This window comes from Stylophora pistillata, chromosome 3 (genome assembly GCF_964205215.1).
Source record: "Stylophora pistillata chromosome 3, jaStyPist1.2, whole genome shotgun sequence".
Classification (NCBI taxonomy): domain Eukaryota; kingdom Metazoa; phylum Cnidaria; class Anthozoa; order Scleractinia; family Pocilloporidae; genus Stylophora; species Stylophora pistillata.
The window spans coordinates 36,997,638-37,020,964 of record NC_142521.1 but is presented as its reverse complement, the minus strand read 5'-3'; the positions used below and the strand labels follow the sequence as shown (position 1 = coordinate 37,020,964).

The window sequence follows — 23,327 nt, the reverse complement described above, 5'->3', positions numbered from 1 at the left end:
AGCTCCCTCCTTCTCTATACGCGAATTGACTATTCAACAGCTGTTCTTCTACCGGCCTTTGGGCGTGAATCTTATAGACTGCCTTTTCCAGGGCTCTTGCTATTACAGGGGTTACGTTGATCCCCCGGAAGTCCCCTCTTGCCACTGGAACATCAACTTTTGGCAGTGGGTTTATACTTGCCCTTTTCCACGATCTAGGCCATTGGTGCGTAGCGAGAGACAAATTCCATAGCTTAGTAATGATTGGAGTGAGGATCTCCGCATGGTCTTTCCACACCCAATACGGAATTTGGTCAGGACCAGTTGCAGTCTTCTTTAGAGTACTCAGTGAGTTCCATACATATCGTTCACTAATTTCCGGGACTTTCACCTCAGGACCAATTTCAAGTAACGCGGGCTCAACGTAATCGCCATCCGTACACAGGTCACCGAAATACTCGTTCAAATCTTGAGCGGTCTCTCTATCCAGCGAAACGTTTGTGGACCGCCGGCGTTGAGATATCAAGTCTACGTTTTTCCACCATTCTCTGCTCCCCATTTTGCCCTCCAGAAGCATCCTTCTGTTTTCGCCAATAACCTTCAACACATTTCTACTAAGCTCTCTATGCTTATTAGTACGTAAAACAGAGATGCGAGACTTGCTACGTGTGAGGAAATGAAGACTACTATATATTTGAATTCAAACAGCTAAGGTGATTAAAAACGCCCACAGTCTTCAGGAAACACAAGACAGCAGCGAGTAAGGTAGGCAGATCTTTTACTGCGGTAACAAAGCTGCAAATAACGGCCGGTCAACGGACAAATGTCCGGTCAAAATTGGGTACTGACCGGACTAATCCTTGGATTGCCGGACATCTTGTCCGGTCCTTTACCGACTCGTTCAAAGAAATTTTGATTTTTAACTGTTTGATAATCACAAGAGACAACAGTAATGTTTCCGAAAGAAAAAAAAACCAATATAAAAGTAGTCAAATTAGTGGTCTAGAAATTCCCGGTAGTCGCAAATTTCCACAATGTCATCAAGTCCTGTCGCGACCGCAAATCATCGCGTATTCCGTTATTTTATTTGCTTTAGTGTTCCCAGTTAGTGGAGGGTTTTACCTTTGGGTAGATACCATAATTTTCTCTTAAATAAACTGATTGACTGTTTGATTGATTAAATGATCGGAAAGTGAGCATTCTCACGAAGAATAATCTCGCTGCATCGAGATTGACTCCAAGTAGCATTTGTTACAAAGCGCAAAAAGCGAGCAAAAGGTCCAGAATCTAGAGAATCCGACCACTCTTTTACTCTAACAAAAATTCACAACGGTAACTTTAAAAAAAAAAGGCCCCTGAGTTGTACTGAAAACAAAAAAAGTCAAGATATATAAAAAAAGAGTTTGTTTGGCTGCTTCTGCAGTAAAGAGTAGTAAAATTATTAACTTGTAATTTTTATTGCCAGACCGACTTGGATTCAGTTGTTTTTTAGTTGTAAAAGGATTACTGTGCAATCTGGGTTCACTATCGCAAGAGTTCCGACTGTCAAACTTTGACCGGCCAAAAACGGGTAGAGTCCGAGCAAAAGCATGTTTGACCGGACAACATGACCGGCGACTGCCCGTTAGTTATTTGCAGCCTTGGGTAATAGCAATAAGAATTACACATAAAAAATTTTTTAACTTCAGCGATGTCACAGAAACATGGGAAGCAGCGTAAAGTTTACTGAGAATCAACTCCATGGTGTGTGCCAAATTGAAGTTAAAAAATATTTTTTTGTTAGGATTAATGCGAGGCCAAGCAGAAACAAACACAGACGATAGATGTTGTTCCCTAACTTTTCTTCAAAAATGAGCTTATATGACGTAAGAGACTGATGGGCCCTGATTTCTTACGAGTTACAAAACATGAGCAGAGTTGCCAAAGAAGAAAAGAATCCAATTGATAAATAATAATAAGGAAACCACTTAAGGGCAAGTAAATTCTAGAAAAGTGCCGAGATTGACTAGTGTCGCATGTCGCGGGTCACGTCTTTTAAAATGATTTGATTTGCTTTTTGTTTGTTTGTTAGCGGGGCGCTCAAGCATGACGCACACCAATGCTTCAATAATACTGGCTGCATATTATCACATCTTCTCAAGAACTTTTAGATGAAAAAGATGTTAATGGAAACTACGTCTCAAATTGCATCTTCCCTCGACTCGCTTGAATAATTTATGTGCTGAGAAATACGGTGCGGGCGCTTTATTTTGTTAGGACGTGGCAATTTTGCTCTAATTTTGGATATCAGAATGGGAACAACAAGCCAAAGCGCTTGACGGGGTGACCCATCTCAAACGGCTTTTTCTCGATTTCTGTTTCCTTTTTTCCCCGAGGTTTTACTAGTTTACAGTTCCTCACACGCCCACCCCGCCCCCCCCCCCCCCAAAAAAAGAAAAAATTTCTCAATGAATTTCGCTCACACCTGAGTTCTTTTCCAATTACTTCACGCTCTATTCTCTTTTTTCTCTATTACCCTCCTGAAATATGTTGTGGTTTTTCTATGTTAGTGAGGGTTTACCGATATATTTTGGTTCAACACACTTAAAAGGTTTAGGGGGTGTGAAGTTCATCTTTTCATACAAAACTAACGGATGCATGCATGCTAAATTTTTCGTTTCACCTAAACGGTTAGAACTTTGCAAAATACATGATGAAATGGCCGCATTTGGATTTTACACAAGGACACAAATGCTCTTTGTTTGGTTCTTTCTACTTTCTTGGATTGACACTTCCTGTTAACAAAAGCGAATAAATGCTGGTACAGACTGTAGGAAACAATTCCATCAAATCCAAAGCAATTTACATTCTCGTCAAATATCCAAACACGAATAAAAGAACTCAAACATGCCAAAAAGTAAAATTGTGTCAAGAAGTTTAAAGAAAAAATTCTCCCAACACATCTTTTTTTTTTCTCTTTCGAGTAAAGCGTAGCTACGTAAGATTTTTCTTTCAAGATCTCGTCAAAAAAACAAAGGCCAATCGAATGAACTCCCAAAGTTGTCAATTATTGTGTAATCAAGAAATATCAAGGAGCCTCGCCCATGGGGACAAATTCATCTACTATACTGGAAACTACGACGAGCTGTTAATAAAGGCAACACGTTCTTCAACAGAACAACATCCTCAATTGTGTAAACACAAATGTGAACCCTTCTCACCAGTGACAAACAATGGTTCTCAGTCAAAGGCAGTGCAATGTTGTTGTTTTCATTATTTGCCAAAATATCCACAGGTGGCTGAGAATAGCAAACCGGCGCTGATATCAGTTCAGGAAGCAATTTAGAATGGATAACCTCATCTGTTATGTCAATTAGACAGAGAAAGTTTCTCCCCTCGCAATTTTTGAGGAAAAAGTTTGCATGGAGTAAATCGGCATACTTTTCTACATATTTACTTTCTCCAGAGGAAGTTGAAACGATCGCGTTCAAAGAAATTATGCAGAGAAAGTTATCAGTAGCAGCTAAATAATTTTTAAAATGTAAATAGTTTGGAAAACTTCTGATGGATTTTAAGTTTTCTGGGACAGAAGCAGAGGAGTGTCCCTTCCCAAGTATTACAACATGCTGAACACATGAAAGAAATGCAGAATGCACTGCTGGTCTGTCTGAGGCTGGACACCAAGACAATTAAACAATCAACGCAGAATAGAATAAACACGTGTTGTTCATCAGACAAATCATAGCGAGAAGGCGTCTTGGTGAACTTGTAATTTGTGAGACCTTTTTTCTCTCCGAGATACTTTAGATGATGAAAAACAATCCCGGCAGCTTCTGATGACAACTCAGAAACGAATTTTAGAACTTCAGCCATCTTCCTTAATTTTTCAAACGTATCCACTCCTGACAGGCAGGTTACAGTTCCATTCTTCTTAACCGTCAGTGCTTGAACGATGAACCGGGCGGTGAGAAACTCATGGACGGACTTATAAAGAATATGAATGATCTTCTCACGGTTCATAGCGGAAAGTTTGGAAAGTTGGAAAAAACCGATATGTATTAGCTTTTCGAACAGATCACCATTTCTAAATTTGCTGAAGTTAAAATGAAGGCGATCTTCCAAAAGCGCGTTATATGCCTGTTTTCCTATTTTGGAAAGTTCCTCTTGATATTCATATATGCTTTTATCTAAACATACTTGAGGTATAAAGAAAATGATTTAGAGACTGAATTAATGCAATGAGTAAGTAATTATCATGTAACGAGGTCCTACTCAGGAGGGGAGTGAGATATAAAAGCTGCTCTGTGTTTCACTAAAACAGCCCGACTGTTTTTCCTGTGTCATCAATGGGAGATTATTAAGGATATAGAGTTTTACTGTTTGGTAGAAATACAAAAGTGGTAGCAGTTTTCTGGAAGGATATAATCAAAGGGCTGCATGCCTTTTTGGTACAACGTGGTAAATAAAAGGGAAGAGTTTGGATCTTCTTTGCACAAACAAATTATGAAGTGCATGTACTTCCCCTTCCCTCAGAGCCAGTGGCTAAATACTCCACCAGTCACAGGAGTCTCCCGCAGTTCAGTGGTAAAAGCATAAAAAACAACATTAACTTGGCAGCACGAAAGCCAAATGGTTGCCCTTGAAGTTCATCAAAACAAATCCCATAAAAGTTGGGTTGTCGAGCAACAGGCCCAGCGAAAATCTTAAATTGACCGCCATTTCAACGCCGTTAGAATGTGCGTCCATCACAACCTGTGCAGTCAAAAGTTCGTTACGACGCGGTCAGCCTGGACACTAGCAAAATTAGGACCAACGGATATCCCTACGATATGAATGATTCGGTCAGAAATAAATACCAACCCACAAGTGGAGTGAATATTTTGCTAAACGGCTATTTTCAACTGTGGCCAATGTTTAGCAAAATAGCAAGCCAAGTTTCGATTCAAGGGGAAGTATTTAAATGTGTTTTTCGAGCGATTTTGGCGAGAGTGAGTGAGACCGAAGTTTCCTTCCTTCCCTTTTACTTGGTGGTGCTAGGACGTTGAGCTGAAACACAGCAAAACGGCCTGAAATCGCGAAAAGAACAGCACAGACTACTCTGTGCGAAGGTAAGACTTTATTTCTTTCATTATTTCAAACAAATTTATATTTACGGAGCTCAAAAGCAAGTCCAACTAAACCACTATACAAACTCTACAATAATCCACGTGAAAGAGCCTGTGACAGAGCCTGGGCCGCCTGTGATCTTTGTCATAGTTCTCGTCATCATCCTCATCATCATCGTCTGGCTCGTTTCTGAATCTTATTCCTTTTTCTTTAAGCTCAGCTTTTGTACGAAGTCGGTGGATGTACCTCTCCCCTGTATATTCCATCTCCTATCACAAGAATAAAGGGCAACAATATCAACTACAGCACCAATAATGTGTAACACTCAACTTGCATTTTCAGGCAAGATAAATTTTCAAAACACCTGTTTCATTAACTATGTGTAAAACTCAACTTACTTTTTCACACACAAGCTAATTACTTGACGCATTCAAATATATTTGTCCAAAAAGCGAGCAGTGAAAGAGAATATTCACTTTTGAATTCAAATAGCTACAAGCAACTAACACTATTTCACAACAGGGAAAATGTTCTTAGATATAAATAACAAACAGCAATGGTCCCTGGCAATTAAATTAAGGCGATACTTGACAGACAAACAGATGATTAAATTAAATACTATATTTTTTAAAAGGAAAGAAAACTGTCTAATATCTTCTCAAATTGATATAAATCCGCATACAAAGTATTGGCTATCATTATTTACCCGAGGGGAAATGAAAAGTTTAATAATTTTTTAACCTTTCACACTTACACGCGACGGGTTTTACTCCACAGCATTTCTCCACTAGCAAAACTGTTTGTTTTGCAATAAATTATTTTAATCCCTGTCTAGTTACGTTACATCCCTAGGAACATATATCTATAAAATTAAACACGCGCTTCCAAACTTCAGAGGGTACGCTATTTCGTTCATAGTCCCTAGGTACGAACAGAGCAAGAATCGTAACACGAATACAAGGTTTACTTCGGGAAAGGAATACAGAATTGTAAGTAAAATCAAAAGATATTTGCTGTTTGAATTAGTTCAGGGACATTACGGCAGAGTGCCTACAAACGATTGTAATTTGTCTGTTTCAGTTTGACTCTATATCCTTCTAGAGAGAAGGAGTGCAGAAGTAAATTCTACATATTTCCCAAGCTGATGAGGTCTATTACAAGTTCAATACACTGTTACACGACTGAAAGTTAGACAACTCTAGATATTCCTTTTTGATAATCCGAGGTTGTCGTTGTAATGTTTTTCTCTGCTTTACTAGAAGCATAGAGTATTCCTTTCCCTGAAACCGTACCATTCTGACAAAACTCCATGTTTAAAGCAAATGCGAGACACCTAGTAAATAATAATGATAAAAAACAAATAAAAAAAAACTTCAAGGTTCACACTTGTGCTCCGCTCAACTAACGCCTCCTAACCTATCATTTCATGCCACACAAGTTAATTGTCTGTTTTTTTTTTTTTATATATAAGAAGGATAATGCAGCACTTCCGTATTCCTCGAAGCAAACAAAAAACGCCCACACTCTACAGGAAAGGCTAGACGAGCAGCGAATAAGGTAGGCAGATGTTTTATTCTAGTGATCGTAATAATAGTTTCACATCAAAAAGTTGTTTACGTTCAGCGATGTCACAGAAACATGGGAAGCAGCGTAAAGTGTACACAGAATCAACTCCACGGTGTGTGGTAAATTGAAGTTTAAAACTTATTTTGTTATGATTTACGGGAGACCAAGCAGAAACAAACATACGATAGCAAGTTTAACAACTTCATTATCAACAATGTTGTTCTTTAATTTTTCTTCAAAAGTGAACTTATACGACGCGAAAGACCGATAGGCCCCGATTTCTGACAGAGTTACACAACACGAGCAGAGAAGCCAAAAGAGAAAAGAATCCAACTGATAAATAAGAATAAGGAAACCATTGAAGAGCGAATAAATTATAACACAGTGCCGAGTTTGACTAATGGTCGCGTGTCACGGATAGCGCCTTTTAAAATGATTTGTTTTGCTTTTTAGTTGTTTATTAGCGGGGTTCTCAAATAAAAACCCAAATAAACACATCCCACAAAAACAACACAAGCCTAATTTCAAAAATTAAACTCCTGATTACCCAAATAAATTTTGTCAGTGAAAAATTCTCACAATTCCTCTTTCCTTGTTTCCCTATGTAAGGCGTAACTACAGAAGATTTCTCTTTCAATATTACCTCAAAAAGAAAACCTAATCAAATGAACTCACAAAGTTTATCAAAAAATATCACCAAGCCTCGTTCCATTAGGACAACTTCATGCACTGTACTGGACACTACTGACAGAAAATATGTAGTATTCAAGTCTTGAAAGCTACATTTGTTTCTTTCTTCATTCAGTTTCGAAAATACTTTTCCGCAAACCATATCCAAACAAGCAACGATGTAACGGAAACATGGAAAGCAGCGTGAGGTGTACACAGAATCCGTTTTACTGTCTGCCAAACTGAGGTTAAAAAATATCATTGCTCAGGATTATTTAATGGACGATTGCAAGACCAAGTTGAGACAGAGACTTACGAGATTCACTCAAGAAAAATTCATTATTTGCAATGTTTGTCTTTGATTTTTCAAAACAAAATAGTGTTATCATGGAGACCTAGGAGACCAGGAGGCTCTACGAGCAACTGACAGAGTTACTCAACACGAGCAAATAATCCAAAGAAGAAAAGAATCCAACTGATAAATGAGTATAAGGAAACCATTCAAGTCCCAGTAAACTATAACACCGTGCCAGTTTCGTTAAAGAAGACAATTATTACACCTTCAACTTTTGTTGAATTATTTCCTATCATCGGCACAAACCTTTAAGACGTGAAGATAGGACAAGAGAATCAACGCGACTTTCACTTAAAAAAACCAATTCGGATTTTAAAAAAGGAAAAAATCCCTTTTCTTCGCTCATTTATATTTATTGGGGTTCACGCTCCCTGATAGCAAAAGCGAATAAATGCCCGCATAGAATGTAGGGAACAACTTCATCGAATTCAAAGCACGTATGGGTTGAACAATCCTTTCTCGTTCAATAATCAAACCCAAATAACACCATCCCACAATAATAACAGAAGCCGAACAATTTCAAAATTCAAAATTGATCCGAGGAGTTTGGTCAGACAAATATTCTCACAACTCGTCTATTTTTTTCTCTCTCAAGTAAGGCGTAACTACACAAGCAAAGCAAAGGTCAATCGAATGAACTCCCAAAGTTTTCAATTATTGTGTAATCAGGAAATATCAAGTCATTTGGAAGTCCCTAAATTTAATCTTCGTAATCTTTTTCTTCAAATCATCTTTGAACAAGCTACGCATGAGCCATAAAAGTACTTAACGTGGGTTTGTTACGGTCTCCATCTACAACATCGGCTCCTAACGTCGCAAAATAGAAAAAGAAAATTCTGAAAACAGTGACTGTTCCTGAAGACTGTATTCTTTCTCACTAAAAATAATCTGATTAATTGAGTTCAAATCAAGTTATTGGAAACATTATCAAGTGCTCTGCTGAAGAGCATCTAAACAAAAATTAGATGCATAACAACTGAGTGAAACAACAAAATGGCACTTACATGGTAATCGGTGTTCACCTCAATGTTTCTCTCATCTACTGCTGTACACAACTCTTCAAATTCTGTCCTTGTCATCTGAACACCTTGAAGGCACAGGATCGCCAGCTCAGGAACACTGCTGAGATGTTGGACCAGATCCCTGACCCCGCGGCCAAGTGGATTGCCATCTAGATCGAGATTTTCCAGCAGTGGCACATACTTTAGTGCATGGGCCAGTGCTGATGCTTCATCTTCACCCATATTTGTTTCCTTCAGGTACAGCTCAGTCAGATTGGGTACATCGTTCAGGCTCTTGGCCAGTTCAATAATCCCGTGACCCAAGGCATTGTCGTCTATATTCAGTTCTTCTAAATTTTTTAAGTACTTTAATGAGGCAGCCAGTGCTGATGCTTCATCTTCACCCATATTTGTATTCTTCAGGTCCAGCTTAGTCAGATTGGGTACATTGTTCAGGTTCTTGGCCAGTTCAATAATCCCGTGACCCAGGGCATTGTTTTCTATAACCAGTTCTTCTAACTTGTTTAAGTACTTTAATGAGGCAGCCAGTGCCGCACATTCCTTTTCTCCCATTTGTACATCCCACAATACTAATCTCTTCAACTGTGGCACGTGATGAAGACTCTCAGCCAAATGACTCACACCACTGTGTAAAGGGATGAGGAACAGGTCGAGCTCACGCAAATTTGGAGAATGCTGCAGTGAGTCAGAGATAAAAGCTTTATACTTTGCTGCTGTATAGTGGTCGAAAACTCTTAATCTGTGGAGATTGTCAGTAAATTTAATTCCGTTAATCGCGCTCTCAATCAATTGAAAGGCTTCCTCCTCCTCCTCCTCCCCCCGTAGTCTCGTTATTCTAATTTCTCGAGGAGCTGTTACTAAAGGCAACACGTTCTTCAACAGAACAGCTTCCTTAACTGTTTTAACACCAATGATAATCACTCTCACCAGTGACAAACAGTGGTTCTCAGTCAAAGGTACATCAATGTTGTTGTTTTCGTTATTTACTAAATTATCCACAGGTGGCTGAGAAGAGCAAACCGGCGCTGATATCAGTTCAGGAAACAATTCAGAATGAAAAACCTCATATGTTATGTCAAGTAGATAGACAAAGTTTCTCCCACCGGATTTTTTGAGGAAAGAGTTCCTACCGAGTATATCTGCGTACTTCTGTACATCTTTACTTTCTCCAGAATACGTTAAAAGAACCGCGTTCAAGTCTAACATTATTGATAGAACATCATCGGGAAAATGTTCAAACGGCCACTCATGTACAAAAAATAAATAGTTTGGGAAACTGCTGACAGATTTGAAGAAGTGTTCTACAGCAGCAGTAGACGTGTTTTTTCCCATAAGTATCACAACATGGTTAACACATGACAGAAATGCAGAATACACGGCTGTTCTGTCTGAGGCTGGACACAAAAACAAACAATCGACACAGAGTACAATAAACTGTCGTTGTTCGTAAGACAAATCATCTTCAGAAGGTGTCTTGGTGAACTGGTAATTTGTGAGACCTTCTTTCTCTCCAACGTCATGTAGATGATCAAAAAGAATCCCGGCAGCTTTTAATGACAACTCACATGCGAATTCTAGCACTTCATCCATCTTCCTTGATTTCTCAAACGTATCCATTCCTGACAGGCAGGTGACAGTTCCATTCTTCTTCACGGTCAGTTCTTCGACAACGAACCTGGCGGCGAGAAACTCCTGGACAGACTTATGAAGAAAATAAACGATCTCCTCACGGTTCAAAGCGGAACGTTTGGAAACTTGGAAAAAACCCACATCTATTAGCTTCTCGAAGAGATCACTATGCCCACATTTGCTGAAGTCAAAATGAAGACGGTCCTCCAAAAGAGCATCATATGCAAGTTTTCCTATTTTGTAAAGTTCCTCTTGATATTCATCTATGCTTTTAGCTGTTGCGACGTTGTCTGCATCTTTTGTAGCCATGTGATCCAAGAGAGTCTGAATAAATTGTACGTAAATGTGCGCACGAGACGTGGGTAACTGATGCTTTTTCTCTTTCCAGAGAAGACACAACATCAACAACAAAAGCGGTATTTCTGTCAGCTCTTCGAGGTCCTGCTTCTTCAGGTTGTCAAGTAACCCTTCAACGTCCTCCTCGTCAGCAAGAATCTTTCTTGCAAACTGTTTCTTTTGTTCCCTGCTATCGAGCCCGTTGATTTCAAACTGAGCATGACTTGGCACTCTAAGCTCATCCTCTTTCACTGGCCGCGTTGTGATCATTACACAACAGTCTCTCAGCTGACTGCCTCTCCAAATCTGGTGAACTGGGGATGACTTTCCACCGCTGTACTCGTCATATCCGTCCAAAATAAGCACCACTTTCTCCTGGTTCTGACGAACATATTCATACAAGTTATTGACTGCCTTCGGGTCATCAGCAGACAACAGTTCAGCGGTTTTCAACATAGTACAGAGGTCCGGAATATCACAAACGTCTCGCAACTTGATTAACAGTAAAAGAGAAAACTTTCTGAGGATCTCCTTTTTGCCATCTGCCCAATCTACAGCTAATTTTTGACTGAAAGTAGACTTTCCTATTCCAGGTCTTCCATACACTAGAATTCGTCTACGGATGGGATGATGTTCGTCACCTTCAAATACTTCACTGATGTCTCCCACCCTTTTTTTCGTTGCCCCGTCAGGTTTTCTGTGATCTTGTAATAACGTCAACTGTATGTATATGTCATTAATGTGTACCGTGTTGTCTGGGTCCCATGGTGTTATTTTCACTTGACACATGGTGCTGTAAAACTTTCGCAGCTGGTTCTGGCACCATTCCAAAGATTGCATCGCAGAGGAATCTGTAGACAAAAAAAACACCTTCTTAAATTTTTGGTAACTCTCAAATTGAAGAGAACATAATCATTTCTAGACTAGAGTTTTTCATCAGCTTAGAGGCTGCATTTTTATCAACTCTAATTTGTAACTTCAGTAAAACTTACTCTTCAAATCTGGGAGTAAATAGAGTGAATCATATTGTCGTTAGTCATATAATTCTATATTTCCCTTTATCTGGGCATTACGGTCCCCCCTTTACCTGAGCATTATCCCCCCTTCCCCCCTTCCCCCGCAGTCTTCGATCCTCCTGTGAAAATGAGGAGTGTGAGCTCATTTCATGAACAGCGGCGGGTAATGTCCTATGGTGAGCCTACTGTTCCGGTACGCGAGACTGAACCAATGCAAAATCTAATAAGGAAAACACTGTTTTGATATGTGACAAGTGAAAGAATTTACCGTACAACTTTATTTTTAGAAAAACAAATTAGGGAAACCCTTAAATCTTCTGGAAACTGCGCAATCCTTGAAGCCTCCTGTCTGAAACTCAGAAGCTGAATGCAGATTCTAAAAGTTATAAACTGAAGTCCTATGCGATAAGCACCTTTCAGCTTTGAGCGCTGTTTGTCCTGGTTCAGTGACTCGCTTGATGACTTCCTCTTTCCACCTGGCAAAAATTAAGTAAAGTAATTAAGCACCAAAGACAGTTCAATTGTACATGAACAATTATGCAGAAGGCATGAAGGCAGAAAGCATGAATTAACCCAATTTTTTTACACAATCTGCCAAGAGGAAGTCAGCGAGAAACACGCCAACTTCGGAGCAGACACATATAGCATGAATGACAGCTTAAAGTCAAAAGTATTATGTTCTGTGTGTATTACTTTAGTTATTTAGCTTCATATAAAATAGAATTATTAATATTGTCATTAGTCGTATTATTCTACTTTTCTATTGATCTGAGCGCTACACTGTTTTATTCTTTGACTCCATTTGCACCGCATTCTCCTGTATAGTCTTAGATTCTCCCGTGAAAATGAGGAGTGCGGGCTCATTTCACGAACAGGGCGTGTAATTCATCTGATGGTGAGCTTAATGTTCCGGTGCACGAAAATGAATTAATGCAAAATCTAATAAGGATTATACTGACTTTGATCTGTGTAAAGTGATATGGTTCACTGCAAAACTTTATCTTTAGAAAACAAAATCATGGAAAACGTTAAACCTTATAGAAACTGTGCAATCCTTGAATTCTGAAGTCCCTGCAATAAAAAAAGTACCTTTCAACTTTGAGTGCTTTTTGTCCTTGTCCATTGACCCGCTTGGTGACTTCCTCTTTCCACCTTGTAAAAATAAGTACTGTAACTAAACATGTTGTCCATCAGTTAAAATATCTTTAAGAAAACAAAACCAAATAGAAAGAGTTTACGAAGCCACATACCGTTTGGGACCGACGGAACATGCCATCACAAGTGGTTTAAACTACTGATATTTGAACACTGAGTCCTAACCTTGACTGGAAAGCTCTATTATTAAATCAGTGTCGCTGTAGAGGTTATACAAATGCAGAACTGGGAGGAATTTAACACGTGTGTGATTCTCCTTACCTCTGCCCGAGAAATTCAACATTTTTGAATGCTGAATTTTAACTGCAGTCTGTTAAAACTTAAAAAACTGCAGCCTTTGCTATAATTGGTCTAAAAGCCTCTTCATTCAAATATATACCTGCTATTTTGTCAGACGAGGCTTGTGACTGATGGGAAGACTGGGCACTAGAAGAGGATGGCTGTACCGGAACGTCTTTACTCGGTGCTGAAAGTTGTCTGTCAGTTGAATTATCTTCAAGAACAGAAAACCAAACAGACAGCAGTTAGACAGCCTCGTGAGGTTAGGAAAAGAACATGGCACTACATTTAGTTCAAACCACCATGATTCTAAAACTGTGTCCTAACCTTGCTTGCTAAGCTATTTGCTGAAACAAATGTGGGTGGAAGATTTCTACAAATGCAAATCTACGTAAGTGAGGAGTTGGTGTCATGCATTTAATCTCTTCTACCTCTGCCTAGAAATTCAACATTTTCCGTACACTAAGGAGAAGCACCATGCTGTAATTGGGCCAAAATTACTACTCTTGGAAGTCTTAACGGACATACTGTGAATTTGTAGACAATGACAGTGGCTCAAGTGATGTAAGTAATAGAGTACTTTACTGTCTTTGTGTCATCAATGAGAATTTGGTTTCATCAACTCAGTTGATAACATAAAATAGTAAAGAGTTTCTAAAACTCACCTTTTGAGAGTTCGCCCTTAGTGTGACCGCACAGAGAAATGTGGATGGTGTGTGGTTTATATCATGGGGGTGCAGCAGGGGAGCTTACAACGCAGGAGATTCTACATGTAAATGTCTACATCATTCTACAGTTGAATTATGGGGGTCAGAGGTCTTCTTTCCCGGGGGACAAAATTTTTCAAAAAGTTTAAAAGCATTCCACCATCAATCTTGAGCAGATTCAAAACCCGCACGGATAATAACCCGCACGGATAATAACCAGCACAGATAATAACCAGCACGGATAATAACCCGCACGGATAATAACCCGCACGGATAATAACCCGCAAGGATAATAACCCGCACAGACAATAACCCACACGGACAATAACCCGCACGGACAATAACCCGCACGGACAATAACCCGCACGGACAATAACCCGCACGGATAATAACCCGCAAGGATAATAACCCGCACGGATAATAGCCCGCACGGATAATAACCCACATCGAGAATAACCCGCATGGATAACCCGCACGGATAACTTAGAGCTCCTGTATGTTGAGTTGAGGTAAACGTCATTATTTAATTGTCAGCTTTTGCTAACTCAGCAGAACATCTATCAACAAAGCAAGTGAAAATTGCTGACAAACATGTAACATTTCTGATCCAAGAGCTGTTCTCATTGATCAGCATATGATGATAAATCATTAATCATGTTTTTAATTCAGTTTAGGTAGAGACTTTGGTGATTCGGTTCCAGCAAATTCATTTAAAACAAAACTAAACAGCATACAAGGACAGCTAGTAACTGCAGGCAAATAAACTGTAACCATGAAAACAAAGTAATGCTAATCTGTTTACCTTTGTAATGTGGCCAATCATCAAAAATGCTGCATTTATTTAGCTGCTGTGACACTGGCGAATGTTTTTCAGCTTTCTTTTACTTCAGATCCATCTGCGTAACCTGAAATACCCTTGACGACAACCCACTCCATTTTCAGATCATGTGCTGCACTGTAAACTCCTGAGACAAGAAATGACAAGCTTTCATAAATACCACAACAACTTTGCCCCAACATCTATTGCTTTTTACCTTTACCTTTGTTATCAAAGATTTGTAGGAAACTGGAGACATATTTTGGAAAGTCACCCTGCATATATAATGCTGCAGAGTTAGTCCCTCCAGCAAGAACTTCTCTCAGTTTCCACACCATTGGGATACTAAAACTGTAACTCTTACTCTCTCTACATGTACATGAAATGCTAGTTTGTTCATCAGTATTGGCATCTCTACTCAGTCTGGGTGTAGAGACATATTGTGAGAGTAAAGCATCCCAGTCAAAACTATGAGACATGAGTTCAGCCCAAGTCTTGACCCCAGACCTCTTGACCTGAAGTCCAGCAAGTTGACAATCAAGCCAGTGCATCTCTCATCACCAGCAGGAAAATTTACCCTCCACAACTGATATTATTAAAGTAAAAACTCTCTTTTCAATGATTAAATTATATCCCATTATCTCTGTCATTATACTGTCAGTAACATTTACTTCAAACAGAAAGAGATCTCACCCTCCCCTTCTGTTTCAATTGCAATTGCTCCAGGAAATGACTTCACAAGTTGGCCATTGCGCCTCTCAGCTTGTACAAGTTCAGAACCACTCAAAATCTCACCACGGTGGACTTCAACTTTTCTTTCTTTAGGATATTCTAGGGGTGGATTCCAACCAAAACCTGCACATTTAATGAGATCAGCAATGTCTTTGCTGACAGGAGCTGTGAACCCCCAAAATTCCATGCGATCCTTTGTAAACTTCTGATAGGAAGAGGTGGTGAGTTTTTCTGATAGAACCACATCCCCCAGCTTTGTTGTTTCCTGATTCATACCACTACAGTGGCCCACAGAAAAGACAGCCTTTGGTCTCAACTGGGTGACAGCATTTTTTACAACAGTCAAAGAACCACCAGGAGCTTTAGAACCCTCTGAGCATCTCATCAAAGCAACTTTCAGTTTAACATCTTGATCTTCACCAATGCTGCCAAAGTATACATGACCAAGCCCTTTACAATAGCTTGTGAATGGATCAACAATGTAATAGTAGCAACTTAAGAACTCACAGTCCTTCACTGTTAACAACAGAATGTCAATTGGGAGTTCAACATCTTTCCAATCTTTAAAAGTCTGGGTTAGTTCACTTATCTCTGGAAGATTAATACTGATCTTTGGTGGGTCACCGTAACTGTTCTTTGAACTACTCTCTTCAGTTCTCACAGTTACTGACATTGTCAATCAGCTTCTGGAAAAGAAAAAAAGGGAAAATTGAATTATGCAAAGTATCAAAAGGTAATGTATAGTTTACCATAATTATTATTTGAGCTTGATAACCTGTGCCCAGCATAACATCTTGCCTCTTTCCTCAGCTTTGAATTGATGCAGCTGTAAAAGTTCATTCATTTCTGAAGTCACTTGAAGGATTACAATAGAAAATCAAAGTACCAAAACTTTGCTTTTGAACTACAGTCATTTTGATAATCTCCCATCAAGACTTGGAAAGTGATAGGTTCAAGCAAGAGAAACTTGATAAAGACCCAAGTAATCTAACAATGTAACACATCTCATTTTGCAAATAAATAAGGCTCAAATTGCCTTCTGAAATATCAAGTGCTCAGAACTCACTCAAAAGCATTTTGATAGACTCATTGAAGGACTGGAGAGAGTGACACCAAAAGCTTACAACTTTTTGGAAAAAAGCTGGTGGTGCTGATGAAGAAGGTTTAAAAAATAATGAAAGAATGAACAAAATTGCCAAAAGTAAGTGAACAGGAAAAAAAACCAACAAACCAACAAAGACAAGTTCATGTTTAAGAAGCAGAGGTTCAATACTGCAGACACATTTTGACTTCTGAGGTACCCTTACTGGCTATCAAATCTGGCCAAGGTCAAGCCTATTACCCAGTTGTCATTATGCCACCTAGTGAGACTCACATTCTAAGATTGCTTGGAATGATCAACTATCTGGGCAAGTTTGTCTTGGATAGTTTTTTCTGATATGTCAGAATCTCCAAGGAGCCTTCAACCAATTAAGCTCACTTAATTGTCAAATCCATGAAGAAAGCTTTCACAAATACAGCAAGATGATTTCTGAGCCACCACTACTCTGCTGGGTAGATGAAAAGGAAAAAATTGAAAAGCAACTGTGCCCTGGGTGCAGTTTTACCTCAAGCTGGTAGACTGTGGCTTTGCAAAGTTGAACAAGGACTCAGACAGAGCAGAGATATATACAGATAGAGAATAGGTGCCTTGTATCAGTGTTTGGTTGCACAAGATTTTACCTCTATCTGAGTATCTCCTCCATACATAAGAAAAGATTACTGCCATTACAGATAACAAACATAAATAAGAGATAACCTTAGCCAAAAGCATTATAATAGTGCACCCACTCCAAAAGTACCACTTCAGTCTCGTTTACAGAGTAGAACTCAGATATTCTTCAGTCAATCAATCAATCAATCAATCAGTCAGTCAGTGAGTCAGTCAGTCAGTCAGTCAGTCAATCAATCAATCAATCAATCAAGTTTATTGTGTTTATGTGAGGCATGGTTACCCGGTTGCCTGAGCCAGAGGCTCATGTATAAAACGGAAGACTATAGAAACTATGTACAAATAATGCTATAAATACGAGGATAAAAAAATCAGTTAAAGTTAAATTGAATGTATAGTGGTAAGAAGGGAAATATGAGAAATACATGTATAAATAAACGATAATAACTACAGACAAGAGTTGTACTGACAGCTGGGTCCTAATGTGCTGAAATCAAAAGCCTTGAGCTTACAAATGAACTCACTTATATTATTTGATTTTTTATATCACCACCCCTACTTCTTAAGTTATATCTGGTTTGGGAAATTTGGAAGAAGTTTTTAAGTACTCTGGACCATTAGAGTTCCTGCACTTGTACAATAAAATAAGAGAACTATTATAGCGTCTTTGTTCAAGAGACTGGATATCACTCAAGGATAAGATAGTATCATAATCAAGATTGCCGCCTAGATTTAGTAAAGTTTTAAGTGCATATTTGTTGACTGACTCTAGTTTAGAGCTTAAAGTTTTATTCATTCCAATAAGTAGTGGACTGAGTTATCCAAGTGAGGAAGCAGGTAGGCCTTGTAAAGTGTTAGAGACACACTGTGAGGCATCAGTCTTTTGAGTCATCTTAGAGCACCGATCTTGGCATAGACTTTCTTAAGCATGTTGGATATGTGCTCATTGTAAGTCAGTTTGTCATCAATAGTCACCCCAAGAATTTTAAGTGAGTTTGACATGCAATTCCACCTTAGAGTCACCAATGAAGAATTCAGGGACATAAAAGTGACTACCAAGTATCATACCTTGAGTTTAAATACTGTTAACAATGAGATAATTTTGAGGAAACCAGGTGACCACGATGTAAAGGTCCAGGTTTAGCCAGGTTTCCAGGGGTGTTGATGTCATAATTAGATGCATAAGTTGTAGTATCATCAGCATAATCAGATGCAGAGAAGAGATTTGTCTGGCAAACTTTAGGTCATTGAGAAAAAATTTTAAATAACAAGGGACCAAGTGGACTACCTTCAGGTATGCTGCATTTGATTGGACACCATTCAGAGAATAATTTTATGCCATGAAACTTGACCCTTTGTTGACGATCAGTCAAGTATGATTGAAAGATGGCAATAGCATCGTAATTCAGACCATAGGCCTGCAGTTTAGCCTATAGTAGATTGTGACATATCAAATCAAATGCTTTAGAAAGGTAAATGGCAATAGTTCCAGTTACATGTACTTTTTTAGACTCAAGAGCCAGTCTCCAATCATCCACAATCTTAAGCAAAGAAGTGCAACAAGAATGGCCTCTCAAGAACCTGGACATATTCAGAGAGAAGTTAGAATTGAAAGCATCATAAAGTTGGTTGTACATAATCAGTGATACCCCCTGGAATGGAAAATCCTGAGGGGTGGGGGGTGCAAATCAAAAAAGGCCCCTGTGGGGGGTATGGATATTTTCTGGAACCACATATTCACCCTTTAAACCCTAAGAGTGATCAGCATCTAATTTCGTATGTACATGAGCATTGATGTCAATAGATTAACACTCACCTTTCAAGTTGCTTCTCCTCTGAGATGATAACAGCAGTTGAATTAAACTCTTAGGTACTTGTTTTCCTCTGAATTGAATCAATAATACCATCCACTAGATAAACCACTACTCAGTAGATTGTGTGGCTGATTGTGTTCACACCAATCTACTGGGTGGTGATTAATCTGGTGGACAGCAATGAAATTCAACCAGCTGTGGGAAAAGGAACTGTTTCGTCTGTACACCTAGGTGTCATAAAGCCTGTAGCTGTTGGATTATGGTACTCAATTGGAACTCAGAATATTCTGGAACTTAGCTGTAAGAAGGCAAAACACATATGGATCAACATATCAATCTGGAGTGACTACAGTACACATAAATGCACACATAATAGAAAAGAAAATGGTTTTAAGCTCTTCATCTGAAAGGAGTTTTGAGTGTACTTGAATTTTGGATGCAAAATCAAAAACAGGCTTCTACCTCAGTTGTCACAAACTAGAAATAGTGAGCAAAACAAAAATTCTACAATCAATAGAAAACAGAACTTAAAAAAATTAATACAGTGATGAGGATGTTCAAAACTTACTCAATATTCACAGCAATGTTCATACAGAGTTGTCTCTCACAGTCCGGGTGTTTTTCAATGGATCTCTGTTTATAAAAGTTCCTTACAACAAAAAATGATTGCCATTTAGATGTGTATACATTAAATTCACCCACCTACATACACTGTATAACTATGAAATATATATCAGAAAATAATTCTATAAAGTTAAGATAAAATGGAAAAATACAGTAAGGAACAGGTTCAAGCATGCAACCAGCAGAATCATAGTGTGACTAAAATTTCTTTTTTTTTTTGTTTTTATAACTACCATCTTCCTCAGTCATGTTTACAATTTAACAATATTTAATTAACTAGCTAACTGCTACTGGCTAGGTTTTGACTAAATAATGGTTAGTTTGCAAAGCTGTAGATTAATTACAAGAAATAAAATTATTTTTAAAAATCACATGATTGTTTACATGCACAATTGCTAAAGTATATTAATAAACTACAAATTAAAAAACTAACTTTAATTATGGATACAGTTCACAAATAGGTACATGAATCATTAAGATAACTTATTGTACCAAATGAACCTTTAAGTTATCAAATTCAAATTGTTGTTAAAAAGATTTCCTTTCTCAAACATTCTTCAAACATATTTAATTGGCCATTTTACAGTTGTGTACATAGTTACCAAACCTTTGATTTGGAGTGAGGCTGAAGGTGACCTTGTCATGATAGAGACCTGTATCGATAACTAGATCTAGTTAGCATGATAACAAAGTGATTTACATTTGAAAGGCAGCAAGGTTTGTATCATAACAAGGTCACCCTTAGCAACCAAGCACACAACTGTAAAATGGACTATTCAATTTTGTACATAATTCATTCTTGTTAGATTTAAAGGAAATATGCTTTTCAGTTTGATGTTAAGTTAACATTACTTAAAGTGGTTCAAATATGGTTTTGTTTCTTTCTACTGACAAGTCCATAAGTACGATGTTCCTTACTATTAAGTTTAATTAATATTTTGTCATAGACTCCACTCCAAAAACAGATTGGAAAAAAAAGACACTCATAAAAAAATACAAAATATCATTTCTGTGGTCTGATAACAGAAGAAGTAGTTGAGGTTAGAAAAATAGCCTACCAGTATTTCTTAAAGTAATTCCTTTGTTTATATAATAGAATTTTTAAACACTTTGTTCTAAAAGAGCAAACATATAAATGGGATTCATTTGCAGCCTTCAGTGGCACCAGGATGCCTCCAAAACTTGCTTTTGTTTTAAATCAAATTCTTCTCTGTCCTTAGCCTGTTTACTTGGTCTTTCATATTTTTCTTTTGTAAAAAAAATTAATAACAGTCATGACATTTGAAATTTTCCAGATCAAGGATAACCTTGAAGTTGGGTGTATAATAGAATGCAGTTTTAAATGGACTGATTGCATGCCTAATGGACCTGTCCATACTAAAAAAATCACTCTTCATTCCTGCATCATTGACAACATCAAAAGACTCCATATTTGAGAGGTCATGATAAAAGCACATCAGTAGTGTATCTAATATTTCTATCAAAGAAGTTCTTTTTTAATAAAAACACTTTTACTCTCATTATGTATTTCTTTGCTGTTCCACAGAATATGGGTGTAAAAATTGTTGGCATCCTCAACTTCTCTTTAGTTTGACCACCATTTTAATAGTCATAAGAAAAGGATTGGTTAAATTGGTATTAGGTTAATATCAACAGTAACCTCCCCCCCTTCCTTCAAATTGCTTCCATACAACCAGACAGTAAATGGCAACAAGCAATGTCCTTAAAGGACTTTTAGGCGGAACCCGATTACTGCACTACTCCATTTGGCAATGCTTAATTCATAAAATTAACACCCAAGTGATTAAAAAACTAGTTCTACACTGAGTTTACAATGGAATGAATTTAAACAGAACAAGTAGCTCAGATTAGTCACAGACACTTATTGGCATGAGAAATGACATGGTACCCTAAAATAAACTGACAAACTTCCAAGTCCTTAAGTAATAATAAAATCATAAACGTGGTAAATTGAAAATAAATAACATACAGGGTATAAAGGCTGATAAGAGGGATTCAATCACAAATTAATGCTCCCTTGTATATTTTGATGTAGAATGAACAAGACATTTGAACAATTAGTGAGCAAAGGAAAATTGTTTACAGTGAAGCCACAGTGCTCAGAGTTTAAGAATGCATTTGGGACGAGAGGTAGAAGTCTCTCACCATGTAAGGATTGAAACTTTGTACTAGCTTCAGCGTCATTACAATGACATTTGAAACAACAACCAGCAAATCTAATATATCAAAATTAACCCTCAGTGAAAGATAATCAATCAACTGTAATCGGTGCTGAGATGAATGACAGCTAAGAACCCTTAAAGGATGATTCAATCAACGACCGTCAATGACAATTAAGAATGCAAAGCTGCTGTTAGTTATGCATAAGAAAAACCTCCAAGGCACTCGTATCAGAAAGTAAGATCCCTGAAGTAATTCATTATCACGTGCATTAGCTTTAACATATCACTCTACTACATGACACTCATCGTTAAGGTTCAGATTCTTTTAATCCTGCTAACTTTAAGCTTTCACTTTTCGATAAGAATATCCTTTACGTTAAATTGATATTTCTGTTCGCATGCTGTAACCAATAAATTCAAAGTTAATCGATTTCAGTAAAGGAACAATCTCAAATATATGGAACAAAACAAACGAAAAACAAACAACAGTGAGATACTGGGTAAACTATGTTTTTTTTTTAAACAACGATCAGTATAATCAGTACATTCACTCCAAATAAACAGGAACATGACGAGATAGGCAACTTTCACTTTCATGGTAAGCAAAGGGATCTAATTTGTACATAAACAAGTGTTCTCGGAATAGCGACCTGCGAAACTCAGTCGAGAAGCTAATCAACTGTGCCATTTAACATTTTCTCAAGCGTATATGAATAAGAAATCTTGGACATCCAGTAAAACCATCTGATCAATGCATGCTCACTCAAGTTGGCAGACAATTACATACCTTTCTTTCCACTTTACTCGACGATTGCAAATGCCCGTTTATTGAAACTAAGCAACGGCCGTTGTGCAACTGAAATTTGGATACATGAACTTTACATGAGGAACTGTTTTACAAGCTCTTAGCCAAGCTGAAAGGACGAAATGCAAGGATTCTCGAGCTAAATCTTCGCACCATCGGCCTTTACGAGGGAACTAAGCCTCTGCATTGCGCTCAATTCTCAGTCACGTGATAAGGTAATCTTTGCTGAAAGCCGGAAGTTCTGACTATTTAAAAATATGTGACCTCTCACGGGAAAACGTTACGAACGGTTATCGTTTTTAAACGGACAGCCGTTCACCGGCCGTTCGACTGGATTGGCATGCCGTTTGAACGCCTCAAGCTATCCGTTCTTGGATATTCATCATCCGTTCGAACCGTTCGAGCTATCCGTTTAAGAAACTTCATCATCCGTTCGAACGCCTCTAACTATCCGTTCTTGAATATTCATCATCCGTTCGAACGCCTCCAGCTATCCGTTCTTGAATATTCATCATTCATTCGAAAGGTTCGAGCTATCCGTTCGAGAAAATTCATCAGCCGTTCACTTCGCACCCTGGCAACGATGGTAGAAACATTTTCGGTGTGATCGCAATCCATATCTTCTCTCGTTGAATTCTGCATTTTGTGATTGTGTGAAATGGCGGTAATTGACATAGGTTGTTAGCAGTTACCAAGGCAACACATTTTTGATGGAGTGACAGGGAAGCTGGGATTATGGAGATTTAAACCCGAGGTTGAGAACTATGCTTTTCGCGTGCTAGTTTCTTGGTTGTACCTTATCTTAATCGGTCGAATTCAATGATAAAAATATTAATTATAACC

At 38.2% G+C, this 23,327-nt stretch overlaps 4 protein-coding genes across 5 annotated transcripts in view; all 4 read right to left on the bottom strand.

Moving 5' to 3' along the window:
• LOC148735922 (uncharacterized) overlaps positions 1–538 on the bottom strand; it is a 2,665-nt gene extending 2,127 nt beyond the window's left edge. Inside the window, exon 1 of the mRNA XM_088753011.1 lies at positions 1–538. This exon is cut by the window's left edge and continues 110 nt beyond it. Coding sequence (XP_088609137.1) covers positions 1–538 — 538 coding nt within the window.
• LOC148735919 (NLR family CARD domain-containing protein 4-like) overlaps positions 1–23,118 on the bottom strand; it is a 72,825-nt gene extending 49,707 nt beyond the window's left edge. The window contains exons 1-3 of one of the 2 annotated variants that reach the window (XM_088753359.1): positions 22,467–23,118; positions 19,441–19,521; positions 18,875–19,170 (exon numbers count right to left, since the gene is read on the bottom strand). The gene's annotated coding sequence lies outside the window, so the exon portion shown is untranslated. The remainder of the gene's footprint in view (positions 1–18,874; positions 19,171–19,440; positions 19,522–22,466) is intronic. The other variant, XM_088753358.1, reaches the window with a different exon arrangement.
• Positions 5,060–13,662, bottom strand: LOC148735921 (NLR family CARD domain-containing protein 4-like). The gene is made up of 5 exons (XM_088753364.1): positions 13,192–13,662; positions 12,747–12,809; positions 12,071–12,133; positions 8,659–11,492; positions 5,060–5,333 (listed from the first exon to the last, which is right to left on the bottom strand). Exons 2-5 carry the CDS (start codon positions 12,778–12,780, stop codon positions 5,133–5,135), a joined length of 3,132 nt encoding a protein of 1,043 aa, XP_088609490.1. The 5' UTR covers positions 12,781–12,809; positions 13,192–13,662; the 3' UTR covers positions 5,060–5,132.
• On the bottom strand, positions 14,206–16,919 carry LOC148735920 (uncharacterized). The gene is given in 4 exon segments (XM_088753370.1): positions 14,206–14,644; positions 14,646–14,763; positions 15,309–16,033; positions 16,723–16,919. Coding segments are annotated over 3 exon segments (966 nt in total). The 5' UTR covers positions 16,021–16,033; positions 16,723–16,919; the 3' UTR covers positions 14,206–14,508.
• Positions 23,119–23,327: the final 209 nt, after the last annotated feature.